At 40.5% G+C, this 25426-nt stretch overlaps 1 protein-coding gene across 1 annotated transcript in view; it reads left to right on the forward strand.

Moving 5' to 3' along the window:
* The first annotated feature begins 5744 nt into the window (after positions 1–5744).
* LOC126481721 (putative uncharacterized protein DDB_G0271606) overlaps positions 5745–25426 on the forward strand; it is a 77295-nt gene continuing 57613 nt past the window's right edge. Inside the window, exons 1-2 of the mRNA XM_050105673.1 lie at positions 5745–6095; positions 6315–6476. Of these exons, the coding sequence (XP_049961630.1) occupies positions 5745–6095; positions 6315–6476 (513 nt within the window). The remainder of the gene's footprint in view (positions 6096–6314; positions 6477–25426) is intronic.

The following is a 25426-nucleotide window of genomic DNA, read 5'->3' on the forward strand; positions in this document are numbered from 1 at the left end:
CGAAGCATTGAAAGAAAATGCGGCACGTATCATAAAGGAGCTCACAGAGGAAGACTTGAAGCGATGTTTTCATCCATGGAAAGTTCGCATGGAGCGTTGGAGGGATAGAGGAGGAGCGTATATAGAAGGTGACAATAGTTAAATAATTATGTACGTTTTTGAAGTAAAATGCTTCGCAGCAACAGTCCTGTTATTTTATACCCAAAACTCGTATGTTGGAAGGATAACAAGAATTAAGTTATATAAGGCAATTCTAGTTAACAATTCCATCGTTATTTTTGACTTTTCACATTTGATGTCGCAGTGAATCGTTATAGAATTTCATTTTTTGGTTTCACTTTCTGCAGTGCTGTTGTAGCAGTAGGTGTGTATTGTCCATTCTTTGAGAATTTCGCTGCGTACTTGAAATTGTCTGTTCCGAGTTCGATTGTTATGTGTTATTTTCATTAGGTGTGGACTGCTAATTCATCAACGGTTTAACAGTGTGGTATCACTTTCTGAACTAATGCAGAAATACAAGATGTAAGAAACCTATCCAGGTCAATTCTAGTTGTCGATTCGAAGATTTTTTTATTTATCGCGTTATTGTAGTAGTGCAGGGAGCGATACTATACAGTTAAATCCTTGATGAATTACCAAACCACACCTAATGAAAATCACATGATAAAAATAATATGCAATCCACAGTTAGTGAGATATCACATATGGAAATTCTAAAAGTCTGCACAGTACAAGATTACGGCAAAAACGCGAAAAATAACGAACCTTGGTTCATTATTTTCAGCACTTTTACACTAGGTGTCTGCAGTGGTTTCATATAGAATGTATTTTTGCTGCTGCTCTGTCCACTAATACGAAAAACATCAAATCTTGGAGTTGATAACTAGAATTAAGCTATATAGATCACTTCTAGTTACTAATTCAAAACTTCATTATTTTCGAGTAAATTGGTTATTTGTTGCAGAAGTACAGAGGGAAAAAGCTGTGGAAATGTTGAAACAAACCTCTGCGGACATATGTTGGAAAAACAAACAATTTGCATACCTTGGAATCAACAAATAAAATTCGACAATGCAGTCAAGTCTACCAATCCATTAAAAAGATCATTATTGTCCAAAGTAGTACAGCCATTATCTTCAAAAATGATAATATTTAAAAACATTACTGCACGTATCAAGTACGAAATGCAACAATGAAAATCTTGGAATCGGTAACTAGAATTCACATGACTCCACTACCAGCTGCAACAACCTGGAAAATGACAATCCCTAGATATCTGTACTTCATAAATAAAATAAAATCAACATGCTAATTAGATATCATTGAAAAACACCATAGCACAAGTAGTGCAAAAAAATGGAAATGGAAAAAAGGAATTCTCATAAAAAAAACTTACTGCTTATGAACTTCCAGAGTAGTGAATGATCAGGCGTACAAGACAAATAAAGAAAGACGGAAAATACTATGAGAATGTCCACGATTCAGACTATAACACGATATGCAAAAACCAAAATGATTGATGAACAAATTAAAAAAAACACTAAATACCATGCACGAAACACTTTCCGCACAAATCAATTCTACCTCCCCCCACTCAAATCGTTACATAGAAACAAAAGATGAACACAAACCAAACACAGAAACCCTCACACACAAGACACCACAACCAACACCCCTGTTACTCACATACCAAAAAAATTATGATATGACAAAAAACCTCCTCCCAAAGACACCAAAAAGTACAAACCGACATACAACAGCAACTGAATTTAAAAAAAACCTTGAAACAAAATACAAAAAGAACACAACGAAAAACCATGAATCCCACCCACACCTAATTAACAAACCACGGCTTCTACATTTCAGTGACCATTCTCATAAAGACTTGAAATGTACAGTAACCTTTAGGATTACTTTTCCTCCAATAGTATTCACCCAAATGGCCTCGAAAAGCTCAAAACCTCCTCTTTCCCCTCCAAACAACATATTTTAAAGCTCCCCAATAGCGCAGTCTGAACGTCCTAACGCAAACCGTTCAGACGTTATGACGATTTTATTTCGTGCAGTTCGGTAAGTGTCACCCAGTTTGTAGGTGTTGATGTAGAGGTCACCGAGATCTCCTGATGCTACAGTTTCTCTACGGACAACACGATACTCCCAGCCTCCTTTTATACCTGTGGGTCCGCCTCTTGTGAGAGCTGGTGGTGAATTCCGCTTTTCATAGTGGTGTCCGGGTACCTTTGATCGGACAGTGTGTGTCTATCAAGACTCATACGACGTTCCAGTATAGGGAGTCTCCTTCCTATTTACAGATTACTACGTTAGCGCCCGCTGCTTCACTCGCGTGAACTGTTTGGCCTCTAGAACTTTTGTTTTTATTAAATCGAAGTGTTATATTGTTCACAAACTGCAACACCATCTAAGCTTTCCACGCTAACTAAGACCATACAAGCAAGGTCTTTTCCGAATGCACATCTGACCAAAAGCGATTCTGGTAGCTGGAGGCCAAAGTTTTTGTTAATCACACCTTTTGCGTTCTTGTGCAAATATTTCTATAACAACTTTCATTCACCAAAAAATATCTCTTTATGGCTAACCGAGAAGTGTAACACCAATTTTCATAAATTTAGCTTTAAATTTCTTTAGTGTGACGAACTATTTTCTTAAAAATTTTCGTCCTCTATTGCACTCGCTTAGCGCCTGAATTTCGAGAAACACTGAAACATGTATTCTTTTTTTTTTAATTTCTTGCCGAGGCGTCAAATACCAGTTTTCACAGATGTAGCCTTAAAAATCTTTTAGCAGTTCTTCAGTAATTATTTATTTTTAAAGACTTTCACGCACTATTTTACCCCCTTAATGACTGAACTTCCAAAAATGCTAAAACACGTCCTTTTATTTCCTGACAAACCAAATACCAGTTTTCGTATTCTAGCTTCAGAACTCGCTTAATAGCTACATGCTTTCAAAAAGCTTTTCATCCCCTATTTCACCCACTTGGGACTGGAATTTCGGACAATCACTTCTTAAACGATACCTACAGTATAAGATCCACAGCTCATCCAAACGGAGTTGACTATCCAAAAACAATGAAACATGTATTTTTTCTTCTCTAACCGAGAAGTCAAACCCCACTTTTCAAAGAATTAGCTATAAAAATCCTTTCGCAATGAAATATTTTCGTAAAACAGTTCACTTTTATTTCATCCACTTAGGAGTTGAATTTCCAAAAACAGTGACATGTGTATGCTTTACTTCCAATAGACAAGTCAAATACAAATTTTCATAGATCCACAGTTGCACCACCATAGCGGCTGATTTTCCAAAAACAGTGAAACATGTATTTTTTCTAGCTGAAAAGCCAAATTTAATTGTTCGTAGATTTAGCTTAAAAATGCTTCATAATAAAATATTTTCGTAAAATATCTCACCCCGTATTTCATCCCCTTAGGGGTTCACTTTCCAAAAACACTGAAACACGTATTTCTTTATAATGTAACCGAAAAGTCAAAAGCAATGAAGAGCCAAAGAAACAGGTACACCTGCCTAATTAGGTGTAGGGATCTCGCGAGTACACAGAAGTGTCGCAACACGACGCGGCATGGACTCGACTAATGTCCGAAGTAGTGCTGGAGGGAACTGACTCGATGAATCCTGCAGCGCTGTCCATAAATCCGTAATAGTACGAGGGGGTGGAGATCTCTTGTGAACAGCACGTTGCAAGGCATCCCAGATATGGTTAATCATGTTCATATCTGGGGAGTTTGGTGGCCAGCGGAAGTGTTTGAACCGAGAAGAGTGGTCCTGGAGACACTCTGTGGCAATTCTGGATGTGTGGGGTGTCGCATTGTCCTGCTGGAATTGACCAAGTCCGTCGGAATGCACAATGGACGTGAATGGATGCAGGTGACCGGTCAGGATCCTTACGTACGTGTCACCTGTCAGAGTAGTATCTAGTCGTAGCAGGTGTCCCATATCACTCCAACTGCACGCGCCCCACACCATTACAGAACCTCTACCAGCTTGAACAGTCCTCTGCTGACATGCAGGTTCCATAGATTCATACGGTTTTCTCCATACCCCTACTCGTCCATCTGCTCGATACAATTTGAAACGAGACTCATCCGATCAGGCAACATGTTTCCAGTCATCAACAGTCCAATGTCGGGGCCGGCCGCTGTGGACGAGCGGATCTAGGCGCTTCAGTAGGGAACCGCGCTACTGCTACGTGTAATGGTACTTTTACTACCGCGCCTCCGCCAATACAAAGATATAATTCACGATCGCACACGCAGAAGAGCGCTGCGCCAGAGACAGATTTTTATGATTTTGTTCTTTTTTTTTACTTTTGCGTAGGTGTTTGTTTTTTAACAACTAATTGATCACTCTCTCTCTCTTGTCTTCATACGAAAGACGTGTATTTTTCGGCGCTGTGTTGAATGTGCTTTTGGGTGGAAATTAAAATTATATTACAAAGCGAGGTTGTTTCAATAGAGATTCGAGATGGTTATCACCAAATTTATAAATTGATCATGACAGTGACAACTTGAAGAAGTTTTCAACAGACGGAGAAAAGTGAAAGACGGGTCGTCCTACAAGAGAAATTAGGAGGACAGCCATGAAGACTATATTGTAATTAGTACTGCGTTTCTAACAAGATTATAAGGTAAATTTCAATTAGTTTCTGATGCTATTTCCGTACAGTCGCTTTTTGTAGTGTTGCCGACCCGGTCTGCCATGCACGATCAAATTACAGCACTATCTCAATCAATAATACGAAGTCCGCCTTATCCGTAACTGAAACCACCAAAATTCAAAACCCAATCAGATTTTCTATTTTATATTTTTCGCGGCAGAGCCCCGAAGAATAGGAAACACAACAACTGGCGACCGTGACAGGACTTGCAATCTCCAGATTTGATACAAGTGCAATTATTATAAATTTTGGACATTTTATCTAATTTTAACCACTTAATAGCATCAGAAAATGAATTTGGACTAAGTCTCATTCATTTCAATTGTAATGTTACGTGCATGAAACTTACAACAATATTGTTTTTCCTCTTATTAATTCGTGTTAATTTTCATTTTCATGCTGAGGAAATGAATCTGGTAAAAAAAAAGGAAAAGGATAACGTTCCATAAAATAATTTGCACGGACGCGAAAGAAAAATTTTGGATTGGAAACTGTATATCTGACGCTATATTTGCAACATAAGACTGAAGAACAAAAAGAAATTGGTGAGTACAGAAATTTACATTTTTTCCACTTTCAAGCAGTCATCTGTACTTGCTTTATTCCGATCCATTTATTTCGAAATTATTTTTCCAAATTGTAGTTAAAATTGATTTACTATTACTGCAAATGATAAGTGAAGAGCATATTCACAGTCATTTATTTGTGAGAGGGGAAATTTCAGTACCAGATTAATAATTCAATTTCAAATTAAAAATCATACAGAAATATCCATTTCCGTAAGAGAAATTTCAGATTTCAGCATATCATATTTAAAAAAAATTTTTTGCCATTGGAAAATTTTATTTGCAATTAATTACGAAAACCGCAAGATGGACGCTAGACGCGTAGAAACTGTTTCCGTGGACGAGCTTAGTGAAAGTGACACATTGCAAAACATGTCCGACTGTCAAATGAATATTGAACTTAATTGTGAGGATGTTCAAGACATAACTTTACCGGATCGATTAAGACAACAACCCATAAATTTAAACAGATATACAGGCAAATGGAGAGTGAGTACTACGCGACAAAACGCGACATTGACAATCAGACACGAAACATCAACCAGACACGAAAAAATGACGAAACTAAGACACAGGACTCTGACATGCTCAACCAGATTCTTAAGTTACTTGGTGACCAAAACAGAAAATTTGACACTTTAGACAAAAGATTTGACGCTTTAGACGAGAAAAACGAAAATTTAAAACGTGACATTGGGAAATTTGACACTAAATTCGATGAACTGACACGGGACATAAAACAATCGAGACAAATTGCCTACTTGACAGAAACCACCAATAGTCTTGGAAGGAAATTTACTGACTTATCAGACAAGGTTACGAGACAAGAAAAGGTATTTGTGGAATTCACTGACGAGACAAAAACTGACTTACAACGATGTAATGAGAAATTGTTAACAGTAGTTTTTAAACAACAGAAAACCAGTACCCAAGTTGGCGAATTACGACAGTCACACAATTCCGTAAAAACAAACCAAGAACACTTAGACCTGACGATTACAGACCTTTCAGACAGATTAAATGATGTAACATTGGAGCAGAAATCCTTACAGGAAAAGTTAGAAAAACTTGAAGACAGAGCAGATGTAGCATCTTTAAAGAATGACACAACTCTAGCAGAAAAACTTGTACATGAATGCAAATTATGTGATGATTATTTAGATGAGAAGTTTGAGACAATGACACAGATCATTTTAGATAAGACAAAGGAACAAGTAAAGGGAGAAACAGGTAATATTCAGAAAGAGTTACGTAAACTTAAAGAAAATGTAATACCAAGTTTGTCAGTGATACCAAAACCCATAACAGGCAACCAAAACACAAATGAGAATCCGAATAATGCTAGACCCAGCACACAGCCGAAAATAGGATTACCAATGCTACCACAAGATCAAAATTACTATCAGACATCACCACATACTATGCCCAGTTTGACACAAAATGCAGGACCCATAATACCATCGGGAGTAGCTGATGAAACATTAGTACGACATTGATACTTTCAGACATTTTCATGTGATGAGAAAGACAAAGTGCATCCGATTGTTTTCATCCGCTCTTTTGATAGTATTTTCCCGAGACATTGGTTAGAAGCCGATAAAATTCGATATGTGGGGAGTAGCAATGAAAAGACGATGTTTAACATTTGAACAGTTTGAACAAGCATTTCTTGAGGAATTCTGGTCGATCACAGAACAGCAAAGCTTAAAACGAGAAGTATACAGTCCAGAAATTTACAACCCGAAGAAAGAGACTTTACGTCAATACTTTGAACACTACCTAGACAAAACATTATATTGGACAAAACCAGCATATTTACCAGACGTAATTAGAACACTTAAAAGCCACTTACCATTTCCTTACCGTGATAAATTAATAGGAGTGTCCGAGGACAACATAAAGAATTTTTTCAGTTATGTTGATGAGATAGATGTTGTTTACAGAGATGAGATCAGGAATTTCAATCAATTGTATCCGACCCATCCAAGCAATTCGCGTACGCACAACAACAGAAATGACAGAGGCTATTGGAATCCGCCTCCGACACCACAACAAAACACTCAAAGAAATAATTCGCACTACACTGGGACAAATCCATTCAATATTAGGAGAAACAACTCGCAGCATTGGCAAGGAAACAGTAATTATTACTATAATGGTTATCAGAACAATAATTACAATCAGAACAAAAAACAGTTATACTCAAAATAACAACAACAGAAGAAGGAACCGAAATCATAGAGATCAAAAAAGAGAGGATAACAGGTACCATCCAGGATATTGTCAGAGAAACAACATACAACAACATCCAAACATGTATTGCAGGAATAACAGTAATGACGATACCAGTTACAGTCATGGGCGAAATAATGTATGGGGAAATCACAATGGACCACCGCCACGACATATGCAATACAGCAACACTCAGTTCGTACCTAACGGAACTCCCAACGCGACGCGAGGTAATGTCAACAACCAAACAGCTGATACTTGGGTGACGCGCGACAGAAGTGTAAATATTATTCAGTTGGGCAATGACCCCAACCCGCAGCAACAGCCGAATTTGCTGGAAAACGAACGACGACCGAGCTAAGCGCTCGAGTTACGGTCGATAGGGAGCAGAGCGCAACGGAACCGATGATTTGTTTTCTCCGATATGATGACAGTAAGAAAATAGAAAAAGAATTATATCAGGATGTAGATTTTAATAGTACCAGTAAAACAAAGAAGATTATTCAGGCTATAACACGAGTTATGATTGGTAGTTATGAAGTGGAAGTAGTGTTAGATACAGGAGCAGCAGCAAGTGTCATTTCAATGTCCTTATATAATGAACTCAAACAAATAATGAACATACAAATGTTGCCAGTACAGAATTGTCACATTATAAGTGCCACCGGTAACAAATCAAAGAAGGTGCAATTTCAAGCTCTAATTAACTTCACATTTTCAAATATACCACTCAATTACAGTTTTCTGGTAGTAGACAAATTAGTTATGCATTGCATATTAGGAATTGACTTTTTGAATGAATATCAAGCCATCATAGATTTAGGAAAAGGGAAACATCATTTAACCGTAAACCAACAGCAACTGACAATAGAGCTTACACAGGGTAAAAACTTAAACAGTAAACAAGGTAAGTTTGAATAGTTACATTTTGTGTATCCACCAGCAACAAACATATGTGATTTAACTTTTAATGAAGCTGTATCTCAGGGAATTAAACCTAAAGATTTATATGAGAAATGCACAGAATCTGAATATCTGACGAAGGAACAACAACTTGAATTACTTGAAGTTTTGCAGCAATTTGCTGAGGTATTTGTGGAGAAACCTGGAATTATTAGAGGCTATACTTATGAGATGGACGTTAAACCACACAAAACATACTGTAGAACATATTATAATATTCCTTGGTCAAAGAAACCCGCAGTTTTGAAAGAGATTGAAAGAATGCAAGCTTGGGGTATCATTGAATGGTCACATTCACCATACTGCAGTCCGATCCTAGCTGTTAATAAAGAGGATGGTAGTGTAAGGTTACTGCTGGACGCACGAGAAATTAACGAAGTTATAATCCCCATTAGCACACGACCTATAAATTTGGAAGAACAACTTTTAAAATTTCATAATGTACAGTATTTAACCAATATCGACCTCCGCTCATCGTTTTAGCAGGTGAACCTCCATAAAAGCAGCCGTAAATACACTGCATTTCTATGTGAGGGACGTAGCTATCAATTTTGTGTTCTACCCTTTGGTTTACGAGTGAGTGTTGGAGTATTTATTGAAACCTTAGATGCTGTTCTTGGACCACAATTGTTATCGCAAATGTTTATGTTGATGACATTGTCATTGCCACCACTACTTGGGAAGAACATGTTAATCTTTTGAAGCAACTTCTGACTAAATTTTCTGACGCAGGTGTCACTATCAATTTATCAAAAACACAATTAGGGAGGAGAGAAATCAAATCAACTGAAGGCATTTATCCAGATTCAAGAAAAATTGATGCAATTAAGAATTTCCATCCCCACAGAATTGTAAACAACTCAAAGCCTTTCATGGCCCATCTTCATTCTTCAGGAAATTTGTACCCTACCACCTTCTTAACAGTCCACATCTTCTATCTTTACTCAAAATAAATAATATTTGGAAATGGACAGAGTTCTGTCAGACAGATCGAGATGCGATTAAGAATGCTTTAGTAAATGCACCGTTGTTATGCCATCCTGACATGACGTCAGACTTTTGCCTAGTAACAGATGCAAGTTCCTATGGGCTCGGAGCATTTTTATTCCAAATTCATGTAGAAAATGAACAAACAGTCATCAAACCTATCAGCTTTGCTAGCCACACGCTCACTGAATCCGAAAAGTCATATTCAGTGACCTAGCGTGAAACACTTGCCATAGTATGGGCATTTCGCAAGTTTCGCTACTTTCTATGGGGAAAACGTACTAAGCTTTATACTGATCATCAAGCCCTTTCTCTCCTGCTATCATACAAGTTATTACATTCACGTCTTGATCGCTGGTGTGCATCACTACAAGAATATGATTTTGATATTATATACATAAAAGGAGAATCCAACATTACAGCCGATGCTCTATCTCGTTTGCCACAAGGCTTACAAGAATTTTCAGATGTGACAGAACAAACAACAGATTTCAAAATTTTACTCATCTATGACGGTACATTTGCACCTTACTACAAAAACATGTGCAGGAAGTTAGCCATATTGCAGGACAATGATCCCAGGTGGATCCAGATAAAGAATAAATTACGTGCAGGAACAGACCCACATCTTGAAAAATATTACACATTACACAAAGAAGTATTATTTCACCGACGAAACCCTGAATCACAGCATTGGTGTGTTTGCTTACCTGAAGCTCATGTTGATGATTTTATTTTATTTACACACAGAACTTGGGGACACTATGGTGTAATCAAATGTACAGATAAGATTATACAATACTGCTATTTTCCAAATTTAAGGCGAAGAGTATTGAGTAATATTAGGAAATGCATCATATGTCAGAAAGCCAAATATTCTAATCGCACAAGCATGAATGAATTGCACCCAATCATACCTAAGAGGCCATTACAGCTAATTTCTTTAGATATTGCAGGACCCTATCCACAAGCACCTGGAGGAATGAAATACATCCTTGCTGTGTTAGATGTTTTCACAAAGTATTTAAAATTATATGTTTTATGTTCAGTTTCTACCACTGCTATTACCAGACGTCTATTAACAGATTATTTTGTAAGAATAGGAAAACCTGAAGTTAGGATCACGGATAATGCAGCATATTTTACCGGTTTAAAATGGAAGACTTTTATTGAAGAACAGAATGTTAAACATATTTTAATTTCAAGATTTCACGTGGCAGGAAACCCGGTAGAAAGAACATTTCGAGAATTTGGGCAGTTTATGAGAACACACACAGACCAGAGAAGCGCAGAAAATGGGTAGAATACCTAGCACCATTTGAACAAATAGTGAACAATTTAACTCACATTTCTACTGGATACACACCAACCGAATTAATTATGGATAAAACAGAAGGAAATGAATGGGCAGACCCTCTACCTAAATTTACAGCAACAAGAAATCATGATAGTTTAGAAGAAAAGGGAAGACAAGCTTACACAGCATTATGTGACAAAGCTAAGGAAAGAAAGCTGAAATATGACAGAGGTGTCAGGAAAGCGCAAACATTTCAAGTTGATGAGTTAGTTTTACTAAGAACACATCCTAAACCCACAAAACTGAAACATTTAAACAGGAAATGGCAGGTCTTATACTCTGGACCATACCGAATTGCAAATATTCCACACCCTGGCTGTTATTCATTAGAATATCCATTAACACATAAACCCAGAGGTCTACATCCACACAGACATTTGAAAAAGTACATACAGTAAAATGTTAGCTAATGAGAAGAAGATAATTAATATGAAATACAGTTCTGATGAGCCTACACTGAAGTTATACAGATACTTACAATCTAATGAATGCCGGTAAGTCTAGAAAGCAATGTGAACCATCCAATAGCTAATTAGATATTTGGTTATAAGAGGAGTTGCTATTGAGGCATATACACCTTAGAGGAGGCAGAGAACTGGACAGAATTATTTTCTTTAGGAGGCATGTGATAATAGTAATGTTGATATGAGTGATGTGAGTGACTGAATGAGATGAGTGAATGTAATTTTAGTTTAATAAGAGGATAAATAGTAATATGGAGAAAGGTAAATGGAATATAAGATGAGAAAAGGGTATTATTATTATTATTGTTGTTGAAGTAAAAAAGTAAATGATGATGAATAAGAGGAAAATATTTATATATAATATGCTGAGGAATAAGTATGTTATTTCGTGAACAATGAATAATGGATAGGTGAGAATTTTATGAGTAATTGAGAATAAGTTGAGAGGAGAGAAACTAGATTTGAACGCTATATCACATGTACTCATGGAATACAGACTGAAAGTAGTGGAAAGAATATTATTTATTGAAAGATTGGTATGCCTGAGATAATAACTTATGTGCTGTCTTACATATTCTTATAACTAAAGGTGAAAGTATAGATTTATGTGGAAAGAATTATTTACAGCAGCCACTGTTGGAAATATACCAAAAGATTTAAATCTATAACACTTTAACACTAATCTAATGGGAACTTGTAACGAAATTTTTGGAGTTATGTAGGCTTGACACTTCAGATTGGAAGAATTATTTAAGAGAACATATTTAGCAGTCATCTAATGGCATAATTAAAGCTCATCTACTGTACTGAACTAATGCACCATTAAATAGAAAGGAGAATAAGGAGAAAACAAAACGTCAGTCCTCTGTTGCGGCTCATACTCTCATCCCTTCCTTAGAAAAATTAATACATGTTAATGAAATATTTGACATTATATAATTTGTGATTATCTGACAGTATGGAGAGACATACACACATATTTATTTATTAATAGAATTTTACAGGTACCACAAGGTAAATACAGAATGGATATACAGCATGGAACGCAGCAGCAATTATCTAAGAAGATTTATTTATTTATTAAGTAAAACATTTATTTATATTGCTTGATACTCATGAAAGGAAGGAGATGAACTACCCAAACTTTATAGGAACATGATTGACTTGAGCTAGATATATATATACACTTACCACACTGATGTACATACTTGTAGGATCCTAAGATATTTAGAGGGGCACCGCTCTTAGAAACGGTAATAGAGGGGTACCACTCTTAGAAACAGCAATAGTGGGGACACCACACTCAGAAACGGTATTAGGTATAGGAATTTTACATTATATTACGTTAACATGTATTTTGTTTATCATATTTTATTTTGTGTAGTCCTCTGTAGGAGATGACTTTACTAGTATTTATGAAGTAGTTAGCAACCATCCCATGAACCTATCCTCCTACAGAGGGCTGTCTTGAAGCTTGAAATATGTGTAAATTTTATTCCAGGAGGCAAAATGAATTTTAAGTTGAATATTCTAGCGAGTTGCCACAATTATCTTAAAATGTGTAACGAAATGGAAAGGAACAAGAAAAGGAAAGAAAGGAAAAAGAATGAGCTAACAAATAAAATAAATAATATGTATATTTCAATCTGAATGTAATGTAATTCACATGTCAGCACAATGATATCGAATGTAACGTAAAAATTTACTATATTTTTCATTTAATTCTGTATATGTACTATATGACAACACTGTAACTATCTCATGTAATGATTAATTATAAATATTTGTATATTTATGTACTTTTTACATCAAGAAATGTATTTTAAGGAGATGTTAATGAACTGCAAAGGACTTGTGCATGTAGCACATGATTCATATAAATGGAACTGAAAATGCCAAGAAGAAACCAACGTGTTGGAACACTGGTCAAGAAATAATTACGTAGTGTCAATAAGCCTTGAAGTGTATGGTGTTGTGGAAGCCGGCAGGTCTTCAGGTTGGTGTAAAAGACAAGCTCATCACCTGTCGTAGGCAGTGAGGTGTTTCCTGTGCCCTCATTGACCATTTATACCCCGGTGGACGCCACCAAAATTCGACTGCTGGAGATCACAATTTCATGTTGACACATTGAACAAACTTTGGATTTTCTTCAAGTCACACGCAAGAGATTCAGGCAGTACACACACACTCAGAAGCCGATACTACGTTTAAAGACATTGGAGCAATATAATAGAAACATTTATTGTTCGAATTAATTCCATTGTAAACACGAATCATGTGAACTGAATTCAAACGCTGTGCTAAGCAACGATAATACGCCGCAATTCAAAGACATTAATGTTACGACTCCTAAATAAGATACACACCAAAAATACTGCATACAAAGACTGATATGCAAAGACATTGTGCTCAGAAATATTGTTTGTAATATGTAAAGTTCTTATTTTCTCATATATATGTATGTATGTAAATTTTCTATACTGCCACGCTCGCTTGCGGAGTGTGTCAGTAGAGGAGGCATTGTAATGGTACTTTGACTACCGCGCCTCCGCCAATACAAAGATATAATTCACAATCGCACACGCAGAGGAGCGCTGCGCCAGCGACAGATTTTTATGATTTTGTTCTTTTTTTTTACTTTTGCGTAGGTGTTTGTTTTTTAACAACTAATTGATCACTCTCTCTCTCTTGTCTTCATACGAAAGACGTGTATTTTTCGGCGCTGTGTTGAATGTGCTTTTGGGTGGAAATTAAAATTATATTACAAAGCGAGGTTGTTTCAATAGAGATTCGAGATGGTTATCACCAAATTTATAAATTGATCATGACAGTGACAACTTGAAGAAGTTTTCAACAGACGGAGAAAAGTGAAAGACGGGTCGTCCTACAAGAGAAATTAGGAGTAGCAGCCATGAAGACTATATTGTAATTAGTACTGCGTTTCTAACAAGATTATAAGGTAAATTTCAATTAGTTTCTGATGCTATTTCCGTACAGTCGCTTTTTGTAGTGTTGCCGACCCGGTCTGCCATGCACGGTCAAATTACAGCACTATCTCAATCAATAATACGAAGTCCGCCTTATCCGTAACTGAAACCACCAAAATTCAAAACCCAATCAGATTTTCTATTTTATATTTTTCGCGGCAGAACCCCGAAGAATAGGAAACACTACATACGCTCGCAGGTTCGAATTCTGCCTCGGGCAGCGATGTGTGTGATGTCCTTAGGCTAGTTAGGTTTAATTAGTTCTAAGTTCTAGGGGACTGATGACCTCAGAAGTTAAGTCGCATAGTGCTCAGAGCCATTTGAACCATTTGAACCATAGTGCTTTGAGCCATTTGAACCATTCCAATGTCAGTGTTGACGGACCCAGGGGAGGCGTAAAGCTTTGTGTCGTGCAGTCATCAACGGTATAGGAGTCTGCCTTCTGCTCTAAAATGATGATGTTTCGTTGAACGGTTCGCACGCTGAAACTTGTTGATGGCCCAGCGCTGAAACCTGCAGCAGTTTGCGGAAGAGTTGCACTTCTGTCACGTTGAACGATTATCTTCAGTCGTCGTTGGTCCCGTTCTTGCGACATCTTTTTCCGGCCGCAGCGATGTCGGAGATTTGATGTTTCGCCGGATTCCTGACATTCACGGTAGACTCGTGAAATGGCGTACGAAAAAATCTCGACTTCGTCGCTACGTTGGAGATGCTGTGTCCCATCGCTCGTGCGCCGACTATAACACCTCGTTCAAACTTACTTAAATCTTGATAACCTGCCAGCGTAGCAGCCGTAACCGATCTAACAACTGTGCCAGACACTTGTCTTATAGGCCTATACGCGTTGCCGACCGGAGCGCTGTAATTTGCCTGTTTATATAACTCTGTATTTGAGTACACATGCCTATACGAGTTTCTTTGGCTCTTCGATGTACCAACGTTCATGGATGCAGCTTTAAAAACACTTTAGTAGTTCTGATAGTAATTATATATATTCAAAAAAATCTTTGATCCACTGTTTCACCCCCATAGGGCTAAATTTCCAAAAATGCTGGAACACATGTTTATTTCTGACCGAGAAACCAAGTACTAGTTTTGCGTAGGTATAGTTTCAAAATTGCCTTGATAGCGACATTTTTTTAAAAAAAGCCTTCATACCCCATTTCACCCTCTTAGGGTTGGAATTTCGAAAGATCTCTTTTTAAACGATGCCTACAGTGTATGATCCTCACCTTCTCCAATTTTCAAGTTTCTATCCTTAGACACGTGAGGCAATACTGACCTTACGACTTATCTTAGAAGAAAGATTAAGAAAAGGCAAACCTACATTTCTAGCATTTGTAGACTTAGAGAAAGCTTTTGACAATGTTTACTGGAATACTCTCTTTCAAATTCTAAAGGTGGCAGGGGTAAAATACAGGGAGCGAAAGGCTATTTACAATTTGTACAGAAACCAGATGGCAGTTATAAGAGTTGAGGGACATGAAAGGGAAGCAGTGGTTGGGAAGGGAGTAAGACAGGGTTGTAGCCTCTCCCCGATGTTATTCAATCTGTATATTGAGCAAGCAGTGAAGGAAACAAAAGAAAAATTCGGAGTAGGTATTAAAATCCATGGAGAAGAAATAAAAACTTTGAGGTTCACCGATGACATCGTAATTCCGTCAGAGAAGCAAAGGACTTGGAAGAGCAGTTGAATGGAATGGACAGTGTCTTGAAAGGAGGATATAAGATGAACATCAACAAAAGCAAAACAAGGATAATGGGATGTAGTCTAATTAAGTCGGGTGATGCTGAGGGAATTAGATTAGGAAATGAGGCACTTAAAGTAGTAAAGGAGTTTTGCTATTTGGGGAGCAAAATAACTGATGATGGTCGAAGTAGAGAGGATATAAAATGTAGGCTGGCAATGGCAAGGAAAGCGTTTCTGAAGAAGAGAAATTTGTTAACATCCAGTATTGATTTAAGTGTCAGGAAGTCATTTCTGAAAGTATTTGTATGGAGTGTAGCCATGTATGGAAGTGAAACATGGACGATAAATAGTTTGGACAAGAAGAGAATAGAAGCTTTCGAAATGTGGTGCTACAGAAGAATGCTGAAGATTAGATGGGTAGATCACATAACTAATGAGGAAGTATTGAATAGGATTGGGGAGAAGAGAAGTTTGTGGCACAACTTGACCAGAAGAAGGGATCGGTTGGTAGGACATGTTCTGAGGCATCAAGGGATCACCAATTTAGTATTGGAGGGCAGCGTGGAGGGTAAAAATCGTAGAGGGAGACCAAGAGATGAATACACTAAGCAGATTCAGAAGGATGTAGGTTGCAGTAGGTACTGGGAGATGAAAAAGCTTGCACAGGATAGAGTAGCATGGAGAGCTGCATCAAACCAGTCTCAGGACTGAAGACCACAACAACAACATCCTTAGCGGTTTGGGCTGGGGGATGGTGAGTCAGAGCGCGTTACCTTTCGTATATAGAGATGTGAATTACGCCAGAAGTTTTCTTTTTGTGATATCAACAACAACATGTTGTGCACGGTTTGGCTCGTCCCGGTTGGCTGAGTCGAGGCTACGTGACGCCTGTGAGTTCTGTTGGGCGGTTTACGCGTGCGGAAACGATGTCTCTGCGACACTGAAGGGCACCGTAGACAGTGTTCATCTAGGAAAGCCGGATCATTGTGTAACTTGCGATATGCTGTGACTCACACGCCTAGCACCGATTATCATCCCATGTTCAAAGGCGGTTGACTGACGCCATGATGCCACGCTGGCATGACACCTGCCTGTAAACAAACTTCCAGGACCTGTAGAGGACGTCCAGAAACATACAGTTTCCACGCCACAGCCGTTTACTAGGTAGGTATGGAGTAGGGTAGTCACGGTGGAGTGTTGTTACGTGGGACCGACTGATGTCATTTGATGTCTGTCCCAGCTCTCTGATCTGGTTCGAGGGTCATTCACGGGTCCGTTAGTGTTAGAGCAAAATGGTTGAGAACAAGTTTGCAGAATACCCCGACATGATTCTTCCGAATGGCGAAGCTCACGGTAATGGAGGGGCGGCTCGTCGCCTTTGTCAAGATCGTTCTCCACGACGTTCGAATCCACTGCAAACCCTTTTCGCCACAATTATGCAACAGCTTCGAGAAAGGGTAACTTCACCGTCAGCAGGAGCGACTGTGATGCTCCAAGGAGACGCCGCACATCCGAATTGGAAGACGCCGTGCTGCATCGTCTTGAAGCGAACCCGCCAACAAGCTCACTCAACAATTTCTTTGGCTATTAATGAGTGGAACTGTAAAACAAGTGAGGTAGTGCGTGATGCCTAATCAATCACTTGTAAAAATGCTCGCGTTACCATGTTTTCAAATATGGGTTCCAATTCAAAATGTTACCTACTCACTCCCCTCCACAAGTCCTACGAGTTTGTCTAGTACACTCACCGCGTACTCCTCAGCTAGTTACAACATTTGGACGTCATACACGAGACGTTTTCAAATGGGACAAACATTTCCCTGATTTTTGCCCGTTCACTTTAGTTTCTGACGTATTTGACCAAAGTCATGTGAATAATTTTGTTTGGTTCAGTACATTCTCCACCATTACCGTTATTAAAGTTTCTGTTAGTCTGAGGAGTCACTTGAACTTAAAAACTTGGATACGTGAGTTATACAAGCGACGCATGCCGACAGTGTAGTGCTTTTCCGTGTTGGTTTTACAAGTGCTTGACAATGACAAGCAGTCAGAATTAGCTAATCGCACGATTAAATAAAAAGAACGTTACAGCCCACTGCGGACCACGTTTACGTTTGTTATTCAGTTGAACTTGTTTGATCAACGCTTTACGGGATGAGTTTTCCCTGCACTCCTCAGTCACCATCCTTTATTTCCGAGCTCCAATATGACAATGGGGCAGCACCTATCTCTAAGTCAGGGTTCCAAATGCCTGACCTGCGCCCAAGTGTAACTTGTCTGCAAGTTTCGCTATAGCATACACTCCACTGCAAAGTTATAGATTCATCTTTACATTTGTTATTATTGCTGGTAATTCGTTTCTCCTTTCCCTCAACTGCCGTATTTTGTTGAGTACCCATAAATTTATGGAACTAATTCTGCTCAGAACGACTGACAAGAGGTTGTAAGTCTTAGAGCAGGATGGTTCTAGGTAACGTCAATTAAGTTAAAACGGCATTATCAATGATTAAAAAATAATGTTATAGTGCACAGTCAGTGACTGCATAGTAAAAAAATCAGTGCATCTAATTTAATCATGATAAAAAAGACGGGAACGCACTAACTTATACACCGAACAGCCAAAACATTACGACCAACGCCCACCGCGACACTGGGTATTGCCTGGTGGCATTGCAGGCAGCTGACGCAGTACGGAAAATACGAGGTCAAGAAATGGAAACCACAGTAAAAAGCCGAAATGTTTTATTTTCAACAGTTAGGTACACCTTCCATCTACTTCACTACATAGTCGCCGCTCCAGCTTCGAGTTTTGTCGTAGTGTTGTATCAACTTTTCAATATCCTCGTCTTACAAAGCAGCGGCCTGTGCTTTCGGCCAGTTATCTGCACTGGTCTGCAGCTCGTTGTCGGTGGAAAAATTTCGTCTTCATAGGCAGCGGTTCTTGTGAGCAGAGATGAGACTCAGGGGGAGCCAATTACGGACTGTATTGTGGGTGACCAAACACTTCTCGTCGGAAACGCTGCAGGAGCGTCTTCATTGCCCCTGCAGAGTGCGGCCGAGAACTGGCATGAAGAAGGAACTGCTCGACAGTTGTGTTACGTGGGCTGCATGACACAGGCGAAATCTCTAACTAGGCCCTCAAACTTGGCGGGAGACGCTATTCCCTGCGCATCTTTACGTGCTCACTGTTCACTCAAAACTGAAAACAGCGACGCGACACGACCGACGGGCATACTAGAGACACTGCCCAACACATCTGTGCAAAGCTCTACCGGATTTTCCCAGTGGTTTCCATTTGGCGACCGATCGGAACTTGCTTTCTGCACAACCCTCGTATGTTAGCGGAACAGAGAGGGATGGGGGCTCATGTTAGCGAAGATACGGGTTGCAAATGGGGAAATCCAATGAGATAATTGACTTTGACAAAGAGCAGATTGTTATTATGCAGAGCCCGTGTACGAGTATCTCGAAATCGGCAAAGCTGATCGAATGTTCACGTGTTACAATCGTGAGCATACAGAATGTGATAGGACAGAAAAACTACCACTAGGCCCTAAGTGGTTAGACGTGTGGTGTCACCGTAAGGCACCACACTTGCTAGGTTCTAGGCTTCAAATCGGCCGCAGTCCGTCAGTACACATCGGGCCCACGAGTCGCCACTGTCGAAGCTAGCAGACCGAGCGCCGCCACTCGGCTGGTCTTACGAGACAAGCTGGCGCACTGGCCAGTTCTACAGCCGACTTGAATAGGAAAGGTTCACTCGTTATAGCTTCAGAGATCTCCTGTGCAGAGACGCTAGTTAGCAAAGCATTCAGCGAAGCCACTAGCTACGACCTAGCCAGGCCTTACATACAGTTTATGCATTGACAATTGATCTATATGTGTGAAGCAATCAGAACTGTAAAGAAGTATTCGCAGTTCAGCCTATAACTGCACTTGTAAATATGATTGTACAAAGTCAAGATCGACGTTCACCGCTGATGCTGAATTAAAGCTAAGTATTTAATTGTATTCCTGTCTACTAACTTTCTAATCATCTAAGATGTTCCAGATACATACCGTCAAGTATAGTTAATTGATCCTCATGTCAGCCTACTTGATCAAAGCATGCAATTAATGGCCACACCTCGTGATCAGACTAAGAGTCAAATTGCGTGACTCAGCCGGGTCAACCTTTTTCCATGACGCCCATAATTCCGCCTCATACACAACAAGACGTCCACGACTCTTCACAGAAAGTGGGGTTTGAAGGCTTGTTTGGTCTGTAAAGTAGGGTGGGTGGCGATCTGTGGTATTTCTGCCGAAAGAGCACAGTCCTGGGGCAGTCACAAGTGTTTCGGAGCACACTGGTAATGGAACATTGTTGAATATTGAATACCGCAGCAGGAGACCCCTATGTGTTCCCATGTTGACCCAACGACGTCGACAATTAAGACTGCGGTGGGCACGAGACCATCGTGATTCGACCGTGGATCATTGGAGACACGTCGGCCCTTCGCGTGAATCATGTTTCTTGCTACGGCTGGTCGATGATCTTCTCCACAAACGCCGCCGTCGAGGCGAACGGCGGCTCCAAAAATGCACCGCGGCACGGGAGCCGGCTGGTGGAAGCAGTGTTGTGCTGTTGTTGTTGTTGTTGCGGTCTTCAGTCCTGAGACTGGTTTGATGCAGCTCTCCATGCTACCCTATCCTGTGCAAGTTTCTTCATCTCCCAGTATCTACTGCAACCTACATCCTTCTGAATCTGCTTAGTGTATTCATCTCTTGGTCTCCATCTACGATTTTTACCCTCCACGGTGCCCTCCAATGCTAAATTTGTGATCCCTTGATGCCTCAGAACATGTCCTACCAACCGGTCCATTCTTCTCGTCAATTTGTGCCACAAACTTCTCTTCTCCCCAATTCTATTCAATACCTCCTCATTAGTTATGTGATCTACCCATCTAATCTGCAGCATTTTTCTGTAGCGCCACATTTCGAAAGCTTCTGTTCTCTTCCTGTCCAAGCTATTTATCGTCCATGTTTCACTTCCATACATGGCTACGCTCCATACAAATACTTTCAGAAACGACTTCCTGACACTTAAATCAATACTGGATGTTAACAAATTTCTCTTCTTCAGAAACGCTTTCCTTGCCATTGCCAGTCTACATTTGATATCTTCTTTACTTCGACCATCATCAGTTATTTTCCTCCCCACATAGCAAAACTCCTTTACTACGTTAAGTGTCTCATTTCCTAATCTAATTCCCTCAGCATCACCCGACTTGTGCTACGGGAGACATTCTCCTGCGCTTGCATGGGGCCTGTGGTAGTAGCCGAAGATACACTGACAGCTGCAAACCAGCTGCATCCCTTTATGCTTGATGTCTTCCGTAACGGCGATGTTATCTTTCGGCGGTATAATTGTCCGTGTCTCAAAGCTAGAAACCTGATAGATAGTGAACTCAAGTTGATGTCTCGGCGACCAAATTCGCCTGATATAAACTGATCTGGACCGCTACTGCGTAAAAAAATCAGTGGCTCCTTATTTACGGGAACTACAAGCCTTGCGCCTAGGCATCTGATGCCACATACCTCCACAACCCTTCCCACAAACTGTCGGATGCATGATACGCAGGATCGGTGATATATTACTTGTCAAGCAGGTGGTCATAACGTTTTGGTTCTTGAGTGTGAATTCTGGCGTGCTCATATTTCGTACCAGCATCTAGTCAATACGGTAGCCGGCCGCTATCTCCGCCGCCTGGGGAAACGTATCTGTTGTGATAACAGGCGAAGCGTAATACAGAGCCGCGCCTTGTGTCCTCGCTTACTCGTGTGCAGTCGCGTCAGTTCGGTTTCCTGTAAACAAAATCACTGGACTAGCAGAACTGTGTCCCGTGTTTGAATGTCACAGATAGTCCAGTGGACGGCGATGTCTTCCGGCACAGCCGGCTCAATAGTTAAAGGCGCTGTATACAAGGAGGGAAGAGACGAGATTCATACAGCCACCCGGAAATCCAGGCTTCATTTCAGTGATTGAGACCTGCCTGCCTTTTCAGTTCGCTAAGAGGTCAAGAGATCACCAGGTGGGGTCACTTTTCTCGTCCGTCTACATCACACCTGCCGCTGTCGATTTGCTGAACGACCTAGACTGCTGCTTTCTATTATCATTATTGGTGTGACTCTTCAAGCTTTCCCTGGATTGTGTCATCAAGGAAGCAATGCATATCCGTACACCGCTAATCTCATCAACAGGGATGCGGGTTTCAACTGAGCACAGCCTGGAGCCCTGCATTGGCTGTTATTAAATCACGACGCGAAAAATCAAGGTTCTTCGATAACAGACCCGTCATAACATTGGTCTAGTACGGTCTTTGGTGAGTAACGTTTCGCCGCACTGTTAGTTATACGCAGCGTACAGCGCGCGCGCAGCAAAGACACTCTGCGATTTTCGGCTGATGGCGTTTGAGTACGGCACCATCTACAGGGTTTTTCAAAAATGACCGGTATATTTGAAACGGTAATAAAAACTAAACGAGCAGCGATAGAAATACACCGTTTGTTGCAATATGCTTGGGACAACAGTACATTTTCAGGCAGACAAACTTTCGAAATTACAGTAGTTACAATTGTCAACAACAGATGGCGCTGCGGTCTGGGAAACTCTATAGTACGATATTTTCCACATATCCACCATGCGTAGCAATAATATGGCGTAGTCTCTGAATGAAATTACCCGAAACCTTTGACAACGTGTCTGGCGGAATGGCTTCACATGCAGATGAGATGTACTGCTTCAGCTGTTCAATTGTTTCTGGATTCTGGCGGTACACCTGGTCTTTCAAGTGTCCCCACAGAAAGAAGTCACAGGGGTTCATGTCTGGCGAATAGGGAGGCCAATCCACGCCGCCTCCTGTATGTTTCGGATAGCCCAAAGCAATCACACGATCATCGAAATATTCATTCAGGAAATTAAAGACGTCGGCCGTGCGATGTGGCCTGGCACCATCTTGCATAAACCACGAGGTGTTCGCAGTGTCGTCTAAGGCAGTTTGTACCGCCACAAATTCACGAAGAATGTCCAGATAGCGTGATGCAGTAATCGTTTCGGATCTGAAAAATGGGCCAATGATTCCTTTGGAAGAAATGGCGGCCCAGACCAGTACTTTTTGAGGATGCAGGGACGATGGGACTGCAACATGGGGCTTTTCGGTTCCCCATATGCGCCAGTTCTGTTTATTGACGAAGCCGTCCAGGTAAAAATAAGCTTCGTCAGTAAACCAAATGCTGCCCACATGCATATCGCCGTCATCAATCCTGTGCACTATATCGTTAGCGAATGTCTCTCGTGCAGCAATGGTAGCGGCGCTGAGGGGTTGCCGCGTTTGAATTTTGTATGGATAGAGGTGTAAACTCTGGCGCATGAGACGATACGTGGACGTTGGCGTCATTTGGACCGCAGCTGCAACATGGCGAACGGAAACCCGAGGCCGCTGTTGGATCACCTGCTGCACTAGCTGCGGGTTGCCCTCTGTGGTTGCCGTACGCGGTCGCCCTACCTTTCCAGCACGTTCATCCGTCACGTTCCCAGTCCGTTGAAATTTTTCAAACAGATCCTTTATTGTATCGCTTTTTGGTCCTTTGGTTACATTAAACCTCCGTTGAAAACTTCGTCTTGTTGCAACAACACTGTTCTAGGCGGTGGAATTCCAACACCAGAAAAATCCTGTTCTAAGGAATAAACCATGTTGTCCACAGCACACTTGCACGTTGTGAACAGCACACGCTTACAGCAGAAAGATGACGTACAGAATGGCGCACCCACAGACTGCGTTGTCTTCTATATCTTTCACATCACTTGCAGCGCCATCTGTTGATGAAAATTGTAACCACTGTAATTTCGAAAGTTTGTCCGCCTGAAAATGTACTGTTGTCCCAAGCATATTGCAACAAACGGTGTATTTCTATCGCTGCTCGTTTAGTTTTTATTGCCGTTTCAAATATACCGGTCATTTTTGAAACACCCTGTATCTGCAAATCATTGCGATTTACGCGCCTGCGCATTCTTCACAGACGTGTTCTAGAAACGGGTCGTCGACGTGCGGATACCGTAAGTCGTACCTAGCCACCAGCAAGGTTGAACCACCTGAAGATGTCGGACAGTTGCTGCGAGGAAATATTGTGCAATTTGCACAACGTGATCCGGCGGCAGATCCGTGAAGACTATTCACATCATTATTCGTGTTTGGACCCTGAGAGACCACACAATGCGCACCATAGGATATTTTCGGACGTTTGTTTTAGCTGTCCCTCGTGCCCGTAGCACTTCTGTTTTCTCTTTGTCTCTCCGATCTTTGCCTCCCATCAGACCTGCGCCTAAAGTCGCAAAGTTTCTACCTAAAACTTTTTGTTTTGTATACCAGGTAATGTCATTCTCGCTTCCTTCACGCCTCTTTTTACTATACATACATGGTGATTCGGTGATGATGTCACAAACTTTCAGGGATGATGGAGAACGGTAAACGTATCAATTTGAGGAAAGGGGCTCTAGTTTGGAACCGACCGGGCCGAAAGTTGTATGCGAAAATCGTTCTGATACCTCTGACAGTGGAGTACATTTACCGGTACTGTTGATGCTACGACTGTAGGGTCCTATGATCTACGAGGACTTCTTCGTCTTCGATACTGTGAAACAAATCTCGTCTACCGAAAGCTACTTCGTTTACATATTTTTGGAGTAGGTAGTATGGATCAACAAAAGGAAAAAAGTCCAGTTATCATGGACTCTAAAACGCCTACCTCAAGAGCTGTGGATACTTGCTCATTAAAAGAGATGTATTTTACAATATCTAAGATGAACAAGTGCTCATAGTTCATAAGGTATGCATGTTAGAGCCCATGTTTACTAATTTGGTCCACACTACAACCTTTGAAAGTTTCCCACCCTACAATCTTAGCGACAACAGTACCGGGACACGATTCCTCTGTCAGAGGTACCGGAATGGATTTCCCTTATATTTTTCGAGTAACTCCTTTCTGGACCAGGGTGCCTTTCATCAAATTGATACATTTACTTCATTTACCCTTCTCCATTAACCCTGAAATTTGTATCATCATCGCGGAATCACTCATTTTGACTGGAGAGTCAGAAACGGCCTGAAAAGCTTGTAAGAGTGTTGCAGGAGAGGTTGTGCTGAGAAATAACTGTTAAGAAAAAAGTCCATACGTTGCACCGTTTTCGAGTTAATTAGCACTGAAGTTAGCCATGAGGCCGTTGCGAGCGCAAATTCAAACGGCCTGCCAATCATAATTAGCTGTTCAGGTAGCGTAGATGAAAGCTCTCGAGACTCTCAGCCTTTTGCTCGGGCTCGATCCTTGTTACCGTCTACTGTCCAGTTTTTGTATCGCTCTCTTGTTCGGTTTTAGGAAATCAAACAAAGAACACGTTTGGCGACACCGTCTCTGGCGGGCCGTTGAATTTGCGCACGCAACGACCTGG

This window comes from Schistocerca serialis, chromosome 5 (genome assembly GCF_023864345.2).
Source record: "Schistocerca serialis cubense isolate TAMUIC-IGC-003099 chromosome 5, iqSchSeri2.2, whole genome shotgun sequence".
NCBI classification, from domain to species: Eukaryota; Metazoa; Arthropoda; class Insecta; order Orthoptera; family Acrididae; genus Schistocerca; species Schistocerca serialis.